This window comes from Chrysemys picta, unplaced genomic scaffold, assembly GCF_011386835.1.
Source record: "Chrysemys picta bellii isolate R12L10 unplaced genomic scaffold, ASM1138683v2 scaf291, whole genome shotgun sequence".
Taxonomy (NCBI): Eukaryota; Metazoa; Chordata; order Testudines; family Emydidae; genus Chrysemys; species Chrysemys picta.
Genome location: NW_027052998.1, coordinates 47,395 through 62,112, shown reverse-complemented (window position 1 = coordinate 62,112; position 14,718 = coordinate 47,395). Strand labels below are relative to the sequence as shown.

General features: G+C 59.4%; 1 protein-coding gene across 1 annotated transcript in view; it reads left to right on the top strand.

The window, feature by feature from the left end:
• LOC135978501 (kinesin-like protein KIF21B) overlaps positions 1 to 14,718 on the top strand; it is a gene marked incomplete at its 5' end in the record, with an annotated part of 29,856 nt that overhangs the window by 9,649 nt on the left and 5,489 nt on the right. Inside the window, 16 exons of the mRNA XM_065579433.1 lie at positions 879 to 1,100; positions 1,559 to 1,634; positions 2,338 to 2,437; positions 2,911 to 3,102; positions 4,425 to 4,624; positions 4,767 to 4,874; positions 6,122 to 6,190; positions 6,893 to 7,122; positions 7,406 to 7,553; positions 7,684 to 7,878; positions 10,233 to 10,334; positions 11,785 to 11,950; positions 12,416 to 12,476; positions 12,969 to 13,026; positions 13,724 to 13,929; positions 14,484 to 14,552. Coding sequence (XP_065435505.1) covers positions 879 to 1,100; positions 1,559 to 1,634; positions 2,338 to 2,437; positions 2,911 to 3,102; positions 4,425 to 4,624; positions 4,767 to 4,874; positions 6,122 to 6,190; positions 6,893 to 7,122; positions 7,406 to 7,553; positions 7,684 to 7,878; positions 10,233 to 10,334; positions 11,785 to 11,950; positions 12,416 to 12,476; positions 12,969 to 13,026; positions 13,724 to 13,929; positions 14,484 to 14,552 — 2,202 coding nt within the window. The remainder of the gene's footprint in view (positions 1 to 878; positions 1,101 to 1,558; positions 1,635 to 2,337; positions 2,438 to 2,910; positions 3,103 to 4,424; positions 4,625 to 4,766; positions 4,875 to 6,121; positions 6,191 to 6,892; positions 7,123 to 7,405; positions 7,554 to 7,683; positions 7,879 to 10,232; positions 10,335 to 11,784; positions 11,951 to 12,415; positions 12,477 to 12,968; positions 13,027 to 13,723; positions 13,930 to 14,483; positions 14,553 to 14,718) is intronic.

Genomic DNA, 14,718 nt, shown 5'->3' with positions numbered 1-14,718 from the left:
CAACAGGGCCTTGATCCTGTCTCTCTCGGTGCTGCTGAAATATAAATAAAAGCCCCACATTCGAGATGGAAATGTCTCCATCCTGTAGGGCGTCCTGTCCGGCCCTTGTGCTCCCAAGCTTTCTCTGGAGCCTTGGCTGATCCAGACTTAAATGCCTCCCAGGGGTACATTGAAATGCAGTCTGATAGCTAGTGCTGCTCCTAAATGTGGATTTCGTGCTGGAGAAACTGACAACCCCGGAGACAGGAATCCCCTCGCTCGTTCTGGGCCAGATTCTCAGCTGGTGTAAAATCAGCGTTGTCCCACTGGGGTCCCTGGAGCAATGCCGATTTACGCCCCTCCCGCTGAGGATCCAGACCCCTGTCCGTAATGCTAGAAAACAGAGGTGCCCCACCGTGTCTAGCGCAGCCGCTGCTGAAGATTAACCCTTAGGCTGCCATGTCAGCGTATCACCGTGGCTGTTGAGAACTGGCTGTCGGCCATAGGGTTGCTTCTCTCCCGTTAGCGTTCAGACCTGGTGGGAAGCCCTGGGGCCTTTGTGACGTGGCCTGGGCTGCATTGCCATCTAAGTGAAGGCACTAAATCCATGCAGTGGCATCTGCTGTGACTCTTTGCTCCCACGAGAGGCATGCAGATGGTTAGTGGTGGCCATGCCAGCTTTCCTTCCCTGCGATGTGCTTCTGCAGCACCCCTCCCCGGGAGCAGAGCCCTGAGCCCCTTTGTCCGAGCTGAGCGAGGGCAGTTTAGGTTCCAGATACACACTCTCCTGGTCACCCCTCCTTAGAGGTTGGGGGGAGGGGGTGTCTTTTCCCCTGGGGTGTTTGGACATCTGCCCAGGGCAGCAGATCTCCGTAACCAAAAGCCCCTCCGATCCCCAGGACAAAGCTCTTGGAGAGCGAAGCCATGAACGAGTCGCTCCGCCGGAGTCTGTCGCGGGTCTCCTCCAGGCCCCCGTACTCCCTGGGCTCATCTCCAGGCCCAGGCCTGGGGGCGCTCAGCAGCCCCGTGGTCTCCATGGAGGCAGAGGCCACCGAAGTCCTCCGGCGGGCCAAGCAGGACCTGGAGCGGCTGAAGAAGGAGACCAGGCAGCGGAGGAAGAGGTGATGGCCAACTCCTTGCTGGGAACAGAGGGCGGGGGCTGTTCTGGGTGCTCCCACCCCTGGCTCTTCATTATTATGGCAGGACCATAGTTATTGGGATGCCCACTTGTCCCTTGGCTTCCAGCCCTGGTACCCTCCAGCCCCCATCAGCCCTGCTGGTCCAGACATGGTCCTGCCCCATCCCTGGGAAGCCAAAGCCATACAGCAGAGAATCAGGACTCCTGGGTTCTTTTCTCAGCTCTGCCTCTGACGTGCCACATGACCTTGGGTGAGTCCCTTCCCCTCCTTGTGCCTCAGTCTCCCCATCTGGTAACACTGCCTGGCCCGTCCCTCTGGAGGGCAGTGAAGCTGGGTTCCTGAAGGGCTCTGAGATGGAGGGTGTTGGGGATGTATGGTCTAAGGGGACCGTGTGCCAGGGCTCCCCTGTCACCGGGGTTCATCCCGTCTCTTCCTGGCAGCCTGGAGAAGGAGGCCTTTAAGAAGAGGCCAAAGCTGCAGCAGGAGAACTGGGAGGAGACGGATGAGAACAAGGAGGTGGGGGAGGCTTCCCCCGTGGAGTGCGGGGTGGGAGCCCGATTGCTAGCCAGAATGCCAGCGGCCTTCTCTGTGCCTCGCCGGCGCTTGGGGCAGCTGTGTCCTGCCGCACCCTGGGAGGTGGGGCAAAGCCCAGCCTGTCTGTGGGAGTGGCAGGGGATCCGGGGGGCAGGGGCAGGGTCCATGAACACCCCCCATAGGGCAGCCAGTCTGCTGCTGTTTGGCCCTGCCTAGGTGTGGAGAGTGGGGACAGGGCATGGCCAAGGATGGCGGGTAGGACAGTCCCCTCTGCCCCCTGGCAGTGCCCTGTGCCATCTGACACCCTGGCAACAGGTGGGGCAGGGCAACTAGCCACAGGCCTTTCCGTGCAGCTGGGCTTTGTCCCATGAACCGTGTCCCCTCTGCCCCAGCCGTCCCGGAGGTTCTCATCAGGTCCTTCATTTTCAACTGCCATCTCAGCGGGGAGGGTGGGGGGAACTCCCCAGACATGGCCCACTCCCTTTGCACACAGGGATCAGCCCTGCCCCTGGCCCCGGGTCAAACGTCCTCTCTCCTGCCTCTGCCTGGCACTGGTTTCCGAGGCAATCGCTTTAATTCACCCACATCTGGGGGTGGCGGATGGGGAGAGGCCTGAGCCCCTGCGACGATAGGAGAGGGGCCGAAGGCTCCTGATCTCTGCCCTAACCCTGCGCTTCTTTCCCAGGAGGAGGAGGAGCGGGAGGAGAGTGGCTGTGAGGATGAGGACGAGGATTCGGGCAGCGACGAGAGCCTGGTGGACTCGGACTCCGATGCGGAGGAGAAGGGTAACTCGGAGGGCACGGCGCCCAGCTCTGTGCTCAGGCTGGGGCCGGGGATATCTGCAGTGACTCAGGGCTGTGCCCCTTTTGGGGAGGCGGTAGGCGGCTGCAGTGGGCCTGTAGGGTGAGCTGGGCAGGTCTTGGCTGGAGGTGCACGAGGTGCCAGTCAGGGTGCTAAGGTGGTCCGGCTCAGCTGGTGCTCAGTGGCACAGGCCTGGCTGCCAAGCTCTGTCCCTTCCTCCTCAGCCCCCCGCATTCGCCTTCGGCTACCCAGGCAAGGCTAAGACCGCAGGAGCGAGATGCCATCCCCTCTGAGTCCTGCCTCATCTGCCTCCTTTCCTCTGCAATGCCAGAGTCCATAGGGGACCCGTGAGCCAGGCACTGCCCCTCCCCTCTCCAGGCCGGCCCAGGACTGCCTGGCTCTCTCCTCCTGACCTCCCCGGGACTGCCTGGCTGCCTGACTCTCCCCACACCTCTAGTGGTGAATTTCCAGGCTGATCTGGCCAACCTGATCTGCGAGATCGAGATCAAGCAGAAGCTGACTGACGAGCTGGAGAACAGCCAGCGGCGCCTGCAGACCCTCAAGCACCAGTACGAGGAGAAGCTGATCCTGCTGCAGAACAAGATCCGCGACACCCAGCTGGAGAGGGACCGGGTGCTGCAGAACCTCAGTACGGGCAGTGCCCCCTCCACCCCCCTGCTCATCCCATCGCACGGGTCCTCTGAGCCAGCGCTGGCAGGAGAAACCCTGGGGTTCTCCCGGCGCCCAATGAGGCCCAAACTGGGCCCTGTCCCTGTGTAAGGGGACTGTTGCCCCCTTACTAACATTCAGTGGGGGGGTTTTGCTTGGCTGCTCCCAGCACTAAAAGGGGAGGGGTCGATGGCAAATCAGGAGCCTGAGACTGACAGTCCCCAGGGACAATGGGGAGAGGCCAATGCTCCAGATCAGCCTGATTGACAGGGCGGGCAGCTAATCAGGGAGTCAGGAGGCCAGGCGGGGTCCCCTCCTCCGGGTGAGCTGGAATTGCCTGGGTCAGACAGGGTGGGGCTGAGCTAAGGAGAGAGCAGTTGCCCGAGCTGACCTGCTGGGAGCAGAGCTGCAGCCGCAAAGCCAGAGCACAGCCCAGAGAGAGCAGAGCTGTCCTGGGGGCAGAGCTGCAGCAACCAGAGCCCGAGGCGCCAGACAAGCAGCCCAGGGAGCTGAAGGCAGAGCAGCAGCAGCAGCCGTGCTGAGGCCGAGTGGAGCTGGAGCCGGGGCTGGAGCCGTCCGGAGCTGGGTGCGGTGAGCAGCTGGGGAGAGTGAGGGGGACCCTGGGCAGTGGGCCCAGCACAGGGAGATGCCTCAGCCAAGAGGCCTTGCAGGCCAGACTCGGAGGGGGGATCATAACCCTGACCGGGCGGGGGCGACGCTGGGAAAAAGGGTCCTGCCACCTAGAGCCTGAGAGCGTGGGGCCACCGCCAGAGCAAGTGTCCAACCCGCAGCGTCTCCGCAGCACAGCCAGGGCCTGAGAAGGAGCCTGGGACCTACAAGGAACAGACGGTGACCTGCCCTGACGTTCCAGAGACACTGGTTGTGATGTTCCCTGCCACAGAGCGGGGTGATGTGTTTTCCTTTAACCTTTCCCATTTTTCCTTATTCTTTTTTAAAATTAATTGTTAATTAAACAACTTGTATTTGCTTTAAATTGTATGAAATGATCAGTGGGTCAGGGAGGTGCCCAGTGCAGAGAGAGTACCCCGGAGTGGGGACACCCTAGCCCATGGTTCTAGCTTGCAGGCAATGACTGCTCTGGGCTACTCGGCCATTGAACATCTCCTGAGCTGCTGGACCAGGCAGGCCTGTCCCTGGAGGCCAAGAGTTAATCTAAAGTGCCCCCCACTGAGGGTGCTTTCCCTGGGGGCCTGGTGGGTCCAGGGGGCAGCTGGATGGGATGGAGCGTGATGGGCTCGGCCTAGCCTGGCACTCTGAGCGTCTCTGCGCCACCCCCTTCAGGCACCTTGGAATGCTACACGGAGGAGAAGGCCAATAAGATCAAGGCAGACTACGAGAAGCGGCTGAAGGAAATGAATCGGGACCTGCAGAAGCTGCAGGCAGCCCAGAAGGAACACGCTCGCCTGCTCAAGAACCAGTCGCGCTATGAGCGGGAGCTCAAGAAGCTGCAGGCTGAGGTGGCAGAGATGAAGAAGGCGAAGGTACCTGGCTGGGCAGAGGAGGAGAGGGCTGGAGGGGCATGGCCCGCTTGTGCTAGCTCTTCAAACTGGGGAGGGGCGGTGGATGGGCACAGCCCCTTGTGCACACTCCTTATGCTGGGTGTGGCTGTCGGGGGGCCCGCAGGTGGCACTGATGAAGCAGACGCGGAAGGAGCAGCAGTGGAGGCGGCTGGTGGAGACCAAGCGGAATCGGGAGATCGCCCAGCTGAAGAAGGAGCAGCGCAGGCAGGAGGTGAGAACCCAGCTCCTCACCAGGGCTCTGCAGATAGGGCAGCTCTGGCTGGGGCCTGTGCCCCTCACTTGGCTCTGAGCTCCCACACCAGCTGGCCAGGGTGCAGCGGGGAGTGCGGGTTCTCCAAGGGGTCTGGGCCTTTCCTGGGGAGATGCCCCAAGCCAGGCTCCTCGGGACCAGATGGGGAGGGTGCTGGAGAGCCCTCGCTGATGCATGATGTGCACAGGAGAGGGGACCTGACACAGGTGAGCAGTTACCTGGGTGAGCCAGCCTGCACCCAGAGTCCCTGACGCAGGGTGGGGCAGGGGAGCCCCTGTGACGGAGCAGGGCTGAGACAGGGAGTGGGGCCATTCAGGATATGGGGCAGCAGGGGAGCCCTGCAAAGCTGGGGCTGAGCCGCAGGGATGGCTGAGCAAGGCGATGGGAAATCTGGAGCAAGCGCTGCACCAACAGAGGACCGGATTCCACTCTCTATTACGCTCGTTGTAAATCTGGAGTAACTGCATTGACATTAGCGGAGTCGCTCCAGATTTACACTGCTGCTCCTGCGATGTGAATCCAGCCGTCACCTGCATCGAGAACATTCCACGTTCAATCCTGCCCTACCTCTGCTCGACAGTGTGTTAGAGCTCTTCTGGGTGCCCGGATGCTGGGATCAGTGCCCGGCTTGGCCGGCCAAGGCCTGCAGGTCCTGTGAAGCCAAGAATGGGGCCGGCAGCATAGAACAGCGTAAAACCCTGCCTGGTTGGGGAGCTGTGTGCTGGGCACCCTGTGCAGAAACCAGCCACCCCACTGTCTGTCTGGGGACTCCTCCCTCTGCTGAAGGCGCAGCACGTCCCCTTCCCAACCACATGTCCATCTGTCTGTCCATCCCTTGAGATCAGCACCTGGTGGGGTGGCAGGTTCCGCCTTCCCCAGGTCAGAGGAGGTGATTGCTTTCTCCTGCATCTCTGGTTGCTGCTCAGGACAGGTACAAATGCCACAGTGCTGCCATCGGTTACAGCAGAATAAATCCCGATTAGCCCCAGTTGCTCCAGGTTTTATACCGCTGCTGGTGAGATCAAAATCTGGCCCATGGCCTGCACTGAGAACATGCCATGTGCTGGCCCCAGGCAAGGGGGTGGGGGAGCCCTGGGTCCCCTCCCCTTCCCCCATTGCTGCCATGGGTTCTACCCCAGACCCTGGGTTCCTCTTTAGCGGCTCACGCCCACTCAGGACTCGACAGGCTCGGCTTCTCTCCCGCGCAGTTTCAGATCCGGGCGCTGGAGTCTCAGAAGCAGCAGCAGGAAATCGTGCTGCGAAGGAAAACCCAGGAGGTGAGTGCCAGCCCCTGCACCTGCGGGGGTCTGGAGAGCCACTCACGGGGCCGTGACTGGGTGGGCGCTGAGGCCTGGCTCCTGGATCGGGCCGTTGGCAGGGCAGGGCCCTGGGGCCTCTCCAGACGGAATAGTCCCCTCTGCTGTCCCAGTGGGTCGTGCTCCGCCAATGCTGGGTTGTTCCCAAGGCGCTGGCCCTGGGTGGGGTGGATTTCCCACAGAGCCTGGTGATTTTATGGCCAGGAGTAACCAGGCAGGAGATGACAGTGATTGCGAGGGAGGAAACGCCTGCCTCCGGGGGCAGCTGATCTTCTGGGGTCAGGAAGGAGGAATTCTCTGCATGCCATGTGCGACTGTGCACAACAGGCTGTGTCCCCCTCCCTCCTTCCTGGAGCTGGGTCCTGGCAGCTGAGTTGGTCACGTGACTCGTCCAGGCTGCCTCCTGCCCCAGCACCCGTACAGCTCGCGGGATGGTGCGGTGCTTCGATCCCAGCCCCTCCTGATGCATTCTGGGGAAACTGCTATCCACGGGTACCGGACCTTCACCCAGCCCAGATAGGCTCAGCTCTCTTGAAAGGTGCTCAGCTGCTCCCGGGCTCACTTTGCCACCTGAGAAGCATTGGAGTCGCTCTGCGGCTGGGGGGCAATGCCCCCTGCGGGTGTTCCCAGGAGGCCCAGCCCTCAGGCACTGCTCTCACCCAGGTCTCTGCTCTGCGCCGCCTGGCCAAGCCCATGTCGGACCCGGTCTCTGGGAGGCCGAGTCAGAAGCCAGCCATGCTGGACTCGAGTGCGGAGGTGTCCGTCAGCACCACCTCCTCGGAACCGAAGTCCGGCTCTCGCTCGGTCTCCAGCATCGTGCGCCAGTGGAACCTGAAAATCGACCACTTCCTGAGAGACCCTTCGCCCTCCGTGAATGGGGCTCGGCCCGTCAGGTCAGACCAGTGCTTCCGAATCTGTGTCCCCCGCGGCCTCGTTCCCTGCTTGGCCCTCAGGCCCCGGGCTCCTGGGTGTTAGATGGGAGCGGAGTTCTGTGGGAACACGGGAAACGATCGCTCTATCATCGTGGGCGACTCTGCCATGTGGTTTGACACGTGAGACTCTCCACATTGGCTGGAGACCTGATGTGTAAATGCCCCTCTGTCCTGAGCACTAGTGGGCGTGATGGCCGAGCGCCCGCCTGGTGGAAGCCCCCGACCATGTCCCATCCCACTGCAGGAAGAAGTTCCCAAAGAAGGGGATGAGCCAGACCTTCAGCAAGGCGGCCCGGCTCAAGTGGCAGTCGCTGGAGCGGCGCATCTTTGACGTTGTCATGCAGAAGATGACCATCGTCAACCTGGAGGCGGATATGGAGCGGCTGATCAAGGTGAGGTGTGGGGGGCAGTGCCCTGGTGGGGATTGGGTGGTCTGAGCATGACCGAGGGCCAGGAGTGCTGGGAGGCTGCTGGCACCTGGACAGCGCCGGCTGAGGCGTTTCCTTCCCACCCGCCCCCCAGAAACGCGAGGAGCTGGCGCTGCTGCAGGAGGCGCTGCAGGGGAAGAGGGGAAAGCTGCAGGCGGAGAGCCCGGAGGAGCAGAAGGGCCTGCAGGAGCTCAACGAGGAGATCGAGGTGCTGACAGCCAACATTGACTACATCACCGACAGCATCGCCGACTGCCAGGCCACCATCATGCAGCTGGAGGAGACCAAGGTGCCTGGGGAGGGGGCCTGCGGGCGGGGGCGAGGTGCAGGGGGTCTGTATATGGGGAGTTGGTCTCACGGGAGGGGGAGCAGGGGAGATCACCCCAGGGCATTGTGTGCTGTAAGGGAAAGGGGGTGCTCTGGGGGCTGGTTGATAGTTGGGGTGGGGACTGGGAGTGAGCAGGAGGCTGGCTGGCTGGACTCTTCCTCTAGGCAGTTTAAGCATAAGGGGTGCAGGAGGCAGGTTTGCAGGGTCCTCTTGCTTTCTAAGCTCCAACGATTGGGCTGAAATGTTCTGTCGTGGGTCACGCAGGGAGTCAGGGCCGAGCTGGCTCCCTGCTCTTAGCCCCCAGAGCTCGCCCCCTCCCTACAGAAACGTCACAGAGCAGCTGTTGCAGTCTGGCTGCTTTCTCTGCTTGTTTGCTGATGACGGCTGTATAAGTCCCAGTTCAGTAGGTGCCTGAGCACTCACGGGGCTGGTGCGATAGGCTGCCGTAGGCCTGTGGGCGCCAGGCTAACGGACATGGCTGTGGCTTGGCTTGGACCAGCAGAGGCCAAGAATCAGCCCTCTTCCGCTGCACGGTCTGCAAGGTCGGGGCCAGGATTTAGGAAGCCCCTTATATGTTGGTCCACCAGGGTCTCCATCGGTGCTGGATGGTTTATTTGTGGAAGGGACGGCTGCGGAGAGCATGATGTCCACCACCAGCTGCTAGGCCCAACAGCCCTGATGGGAGTTCTGCACATGCTGGAGTCAGTGGAAGCCCTGTCCGTACCATGGGACAAATGTACCCATGGTGTATCCAGTGCTGCGGGCAAGGCGTGGTCTAGCCATGCTCAATCCTGTCTGTGTGCACAGAAAAACCCATGTCAGCACCAGGCTCCAGCCTGGGTCGCCGCCAGGCTCCAAACATGCTTAGAACATGGGCTTTCTCCATTCCCTGCGTATACCGCAACACAACCTCCTGTGAGAAACTGCCTCGACCCAGCCCAGTTCCACAGTGGTGTTCCTGTAGCCTAGACCGAAGCCAAGCACGGGCGGCAGCCCGGTATTCAGAGCCAACTCCAGGTGTAGCCATGAGAGAGGGTTGAAGATGCTGTTTGCTTTTGTAGGAAATCTCAAACCCTTTTAGTTTTTTCTTTTGAAATTTCCCAGGGGGAAGAAAAAATCAGTTTCTCCTCCCCGCCCCCCCCCCCCCCCCCGAGAAACTGGGATTTTTGTGGTTTTTCAAAATCAGTTTTGATGGTTTAAGGCAAAAAAATTGCGGGTCTTGGGAAAGAGTTTCCCTTTTCTGAAACCGCGAACTTGTGCTGAAAGCTGTTGTCAAACATTGAGTCTCTTTTCTGATGTCAGATTTTTGTAAAGGGAGGGTGGGATTTTGACCAGAATGGAAATTTTTGTTTAATCAAATATTTCCACAGAGAAACAATAGCCTAATAATGAGGCCTTTCTCCCTGGCACCTGTCGGGTGTCTGTGCTCCAAGGAAAACCCCACAGCACAAGTCTCAGAGCCTGGATCCATTGCCTTGGCTCGCAGGGCTACGGGGCTAAAACGAAGAGTGTAGACATTCACACAAGGGCTGGAGCCTGGGCTCTGGAGGGTCTTGGAGCCCATGAGCAGGAATGTCTACACTGCTACTTTTAGCCCCGTAGTGCAAGCCCGAATCCTTTGGCCAGAGGCTCGCTGCTGTGGGTTTTTCTTTGCTGTGTGGACGCACCGTTAATGACATGGGGGGTCTGACCCAGGTTCAGCACAGTGTAGCTCTCTGCTCCCCTCCTAGCAGCTGGAGGTCGTAAACAGGTTTTTAGTATATGTCTATGCTTAATCTGCTACAGCTGCAAGGCTTTATGTGTAGACGCTCCCCGTTGGAGTAGGTAATCCATCTCCCAAGGAGGTGGCTGTTTAGTTCGGTCGGCAGAGCTACACTCTCCGGGATGGTGGGGCGGGGGGGAGTGGGATTTTCAAACCCTGGAGAGACATAGCTATGCTGGTATAAGTTCCCAGTGTAAACCTGCCCTTGGTCTGCTCTGGTCACCTGGCTAGCGAGCAGCTCCTGCCGTCCAGGCGGTAGAAGCGCCTCTTCTTTAAATCTGCAGGTGTGTGGTTCAGTCCCCATAGATGGCCCAATCAGGGGCCTGGTTCCAGGCACACTTCCAGTGCGAGTGCTCATGCACAGTATTGGCATGCAAGTCGTCTTCCCTGCCGCCTGCTCGCAGAGCACCTGCGTCCCTGCCGGCGTCAGCCAGTCAAGGAAACCCCCCTGGTTCCGTGGCGCTGGTGTCTCTGCTGGCCCTCTGCTTTCTGCCCTTCACCGCCCTCAGCGCCGTTCTAATTCCCCTCCCTCGGGGTCTCTCTTGCACCGTAGGAGGAGCTGGACTCCACCGACACCTCCGTGGTGATCAGCTCCTGCTCCTTGGCCGAGGCGCACCTCCTGCTGGACAACTTCCTCAAGGCATCCATCGATAAGGTCAGGCAAAGGGCCTTCAAGTGGGGGTGCAGCTCTGGGGGGTGGATTGCAGAACATGGGATCCCAGGTGGCCCCCTGTTAGCGTGGGATCACAATTGCTGCAGGTGAGGTTTGGAGCCAGGGCTATTTGGCTGCGCCTCGGGCATCCTTTGTGCGTGGGTGAGGGAGACTGAGAGGCCTGCCTGGCCTGTGTGCTGCTGGACCCAGAGAGGGGAATGGGTTTGTGACGTTATTGATCTCCTCTGGGACCATATAGATCATTGTTGCAACCAAGGTCCTGTAGTGGCACACAGATCTTGTATAAAGGGGGTCAAATGGGGTGTCTAAGACAAGGTTATGGTTTACTGGTTATAATTATGCTGTCTATATGTGTGTATCAATTTTGTAGTTGAAGTTATGAATATTGGTTCTATACTGTCTGTATTTCAAACTTCTGCTATGCTGCTGGGTGACATCCCAGACAAAATGGTGTTAGCTCTGCCTAGCCTGCTTGATGGCCCATTAAGGACCATCAGCTATACAATGGACCCATTGAGAGAAGGCAGATACACCTTGTAACTCAGCAAAGTATGCAGGGACTGGCCCATGTGACTCCAGACTCCATTTTGCTGTAATTTTCCACAGTAAGAACAAAGGTGTTCTTACACCTGGAAAAGACTATATAAGGCGGATGCCTCATCTCCATCTGGTCTTCAATCCTGCTTCATACCTCTGAAGGAACTTTGCTACACGCTGAAGCTTTGAACAAAGGACTGAGGACCCATCCCAGCTGGGGATGTATTCCAGAGACTTGATTTGAACCTGGAGTTTATTCTATTGCTGCTGCAAGCCTGAACCAAGAACTTTGCCATTACTGTATGTAATTGATTCCATTTAACCAATTCTAACTCTCCTCTCTATCTTTTTCCTTTTATGAATAAACCTTTAGATTTTAGATTCTAAAGGATTGGCAACAGCCTGATTTGTGAGTAAGATCTGATTTGTATATTGACCTGGGTCTGGGGTTTGACCCTTTGGGATCAGGAGAACCTTTTTTCTTTTACTGCGGTATTGCTTTTCATAACCATTTGTCCCCATAACGAGTGGCACTGGTGGTAATACTGGGAAACTGGAGTGTCTAAGGAGACCGCTTGTGAGACTTGCGGTTAGCCAGGGGGTGAGACCGAAGTCCTCCTAGTCTGGCTGGTTTGGTTTGCCTTAGAGGTGGAAAAACCCCAGCCTTGGGCTGTAACTGCCCTATTTGAGCAATTTGTCCTGAGTTGGCACTCTCAGTTGGGTTCCGCCAGAACCACATTGTCACAGGGGTACAAGCAGCAGCTGAGTGAGGCTGGTGTGGAACCTGCATCTGTGCCCAGGGACAGGGACTGAAGCCAGGAGCTGATTCCCCGTCCCACCCACTGGCCCGTCCTGTGTGCTGGACGGAAGGTAACCTCCTGCTCCCGCCAAACAGGGGCTGCAGGTGGCTCAGAAAGAAGCCCAGATTTGCCTGCTGGAAGGGCGCCTGAGACAAACGGATGTGACCGGCTCCTCCCAGAACCATGTGATCCTGGATGCCCTGCGGGAGAAAGCGGAGTCCCACCCCGAGCTGCAGGCGCTCATCCACAACGTGCAGCAAGGTGGGTGCTGGGCTTTTCCCTCCTGGGGACCCCCGTGAGTACTGGGCATTGGCTGGCAAAGCAGCCGGCAGCGCTGATGTGGGGCCTGGGGCTGGCAACAGCTGGGAAGGCTTGGGGTGTTTCCCTGCCCCTACAGATGGCACGTCTGCCCATTGGGACAGATGGAGCCCACCCCAGGGCTCTTGGCATTGCTCTGACCCTGTGGGCAGGAGTGATAGGCCCGCTTCATCCAGACGTATCAGCCCACATGGTCACAGCCTGTCCAGCCGTGAGGATGCACTGATGGCGCTTTGGTGGCAAAGAGTTAATGATAGCAATGGTCTGGGGGGGGGGGTCCCAAGGACCTAAAGGGCCACACGCTGATTGGCGACCGCCTGCTGGCTGGCTCTGATCAGACCGGCCCAGTGCGGTGCCCTCCCACCCTCTGTTGCCTTGACGCACCCTTGTCGGCCGTTCCTTGTGCAGAGAACGGCTACGCCAGCACAGACGAGGAGATCTCGGAGTTCAGCCTGACCTCGGAGGGGAGGTAAGCGCACCAGGGAGCGTGCAGTGTCCCAGCCTCGTGCGCCCCTGAGCGGCGGGATCTATGGAGGGAGGGGGGCGCATCTCTGTGGCACTCATTGGCAAGGTAGACCCATTAGAGCTTGGCAGCTAAATTCTCCAGGTTCTGTCTGCACCGAGCATGCTCCAGCCCCTCGGAGCTCCTACATGTGACCCGACGGTGCACAGGCTACTCACACGCGATGACTGGCCGTGCTCAAACCCAGGCGTGCAGGGGCTGTACAGAACTGTCCCAGTAATGGGTCCTCTTGAGGGCCAGGGTCAAGACGGAGCTGGGAGGGAAGAGGGCCCCGAAAGGGACCGGGGGATGGGCTATACCTCGGGGAATGGGAGGAGGAACCGTAGCCGGGCTGGTGATAGGGTGTTATGAGGTGGGGGTGATGGGCAGTGGTTTCTTCCTTTAGCTTTAAGTTAAGCCTTAAAGGGGATCGGCCATTTAACCCTTTGTTTCCTACAGCTTCTCCCAGTCTTTCACCATGAAGGGCTCGGCCAGCCAGGACGACTTCAAGTTCAAGGTCAGTTCACAGCCACAGACAGGGCCATTTAACATCCAGATGTGGGGTCTTTGGTCCATTGTACCCCCTCTCCGTTTGTGCTCACGGCTGGGCGGTGGCCCTTGGCGGGAGTCTTCTCCATGGGCGGAATGTCTTGGGTCTGGAACTGAAATAGCCCGGGGTCTGGTCTCCTGGTGACGGCCGTGCCTGGCGTGTTACTTTGGCCCTATAAATGGCTCCTTGAGTCGTAGAGCCCACTTTAAACCCCTAAATGCCACATCATTGAGCTGTACTGGGCTTCCCTGAATCCAGGCAAGGTGCCCTGGTGTTGTCTAGCCCTCCTCTGGGAGCAAATAAAACCCATGTGACGCCCTGGTGCTGTGCGCCCTTCCCAGAGGCTAATTGACTGGACCAGTCCCTCCATGTGCCGAATCCTCCTGGGAGAGCTGCTCCGGCAGTCTGGGCCATACACGTTTCAGCCTTGCACAGGGGGTACTTCCTGTTGCCCTCATTAATGAGCTCATGAAACGTTAATGCTGGCAACCGGGGCCCAACTGAAAGGTTTCTCTAGATCTGCCACTGCTGGGTGCTTGGCCCCAGAGGCCTCTTGGAACTGAATGGCCAAGGGGCGCCAGTGTCTCAGACTCGCTCCACGTGCTACCCTCGGGGCAGTGAACTCCTCGCCTCTCAGCCCTCCCCTCCCTGTGCCACGCTACAGGGGGAACCCAAGCTGTCAGGCCAGATGAAGGCTGTGTCGGCCGAGTGCCTGGGACCCACGCTGGACATCTCCACCAAGAACATCACCAAGTCCTTGGTGTCCCTCATGGAGATCAAGGAAGACGGGATCGGCTTTTCCATCTGGGATTCCTACTACAAGGATAAGGTCTCCCACACCATCAGCCTGCCCACCCGCGGCAGCACCTTGTAAGCCCTGGCAAGCGTGGGCCCCACGTGCTTACAGGCCCTTGGGGGAAGAGGTGGGCTGGGCCATCGTATTCTGCCCTTGGAGCCTTGAGTCTGGACTCCTCTCGGTCGACCCAGCCTGTCCCAGCATGCAGTGGTGGGGCCATCTTGTTCTGCCATCTTGGATTGCCAGTGTCCACAAACTGCCCGTCGGGGGGATGGGGCCTGAGGAAGGCGGGCACAAACCGGGTTCTGCTGTCGGACAGAGTTGGGCGTCCAGTCTCCACAGCCCTCTTATCGAAGGCACGGAGCTGCCTTCTCCAGCAGCAGTCTCGGTGATGAAGCCAACAGGACCTGCGCTCACAGCGCAAACCCTTAACCGGGGCCGCTGGCCTGGCCTTGGGCCCTGCCGGGGCCTGATCCAGCCCGCTGGACCCCTGGCTCGGGAGGTGGATCTGTGCGCTGCCCCAGGGCTCTCGGCTCGCTTGCTCTGGGGTAGGCATGTTCAGTGCTGAAGGGCCCTGGCCCAAAGGAGGGGCGATTGCGGATCAGGTCTTGCTCTGTTCCAGCCCTAGGCAGTCCTGTGGCTCGGACACCTCGCCTCTGACCCGGAGGAAATCCTATGACCGGGGGCAGCCTGCCAGGTGAGTGGGGAGAGGCTGGAGAGCACATGGGCCTAGCTCCCCATCGGGGACCAACCTGTGCACTCGGCTGTGCCCAGGCACGACGCTGGGTGCTGGATCCAGCTGTGCCATAGAATCATAGAATATCAGGGTTGGAAAGGACCTCAGGAGGTCATCTAGTCCAACC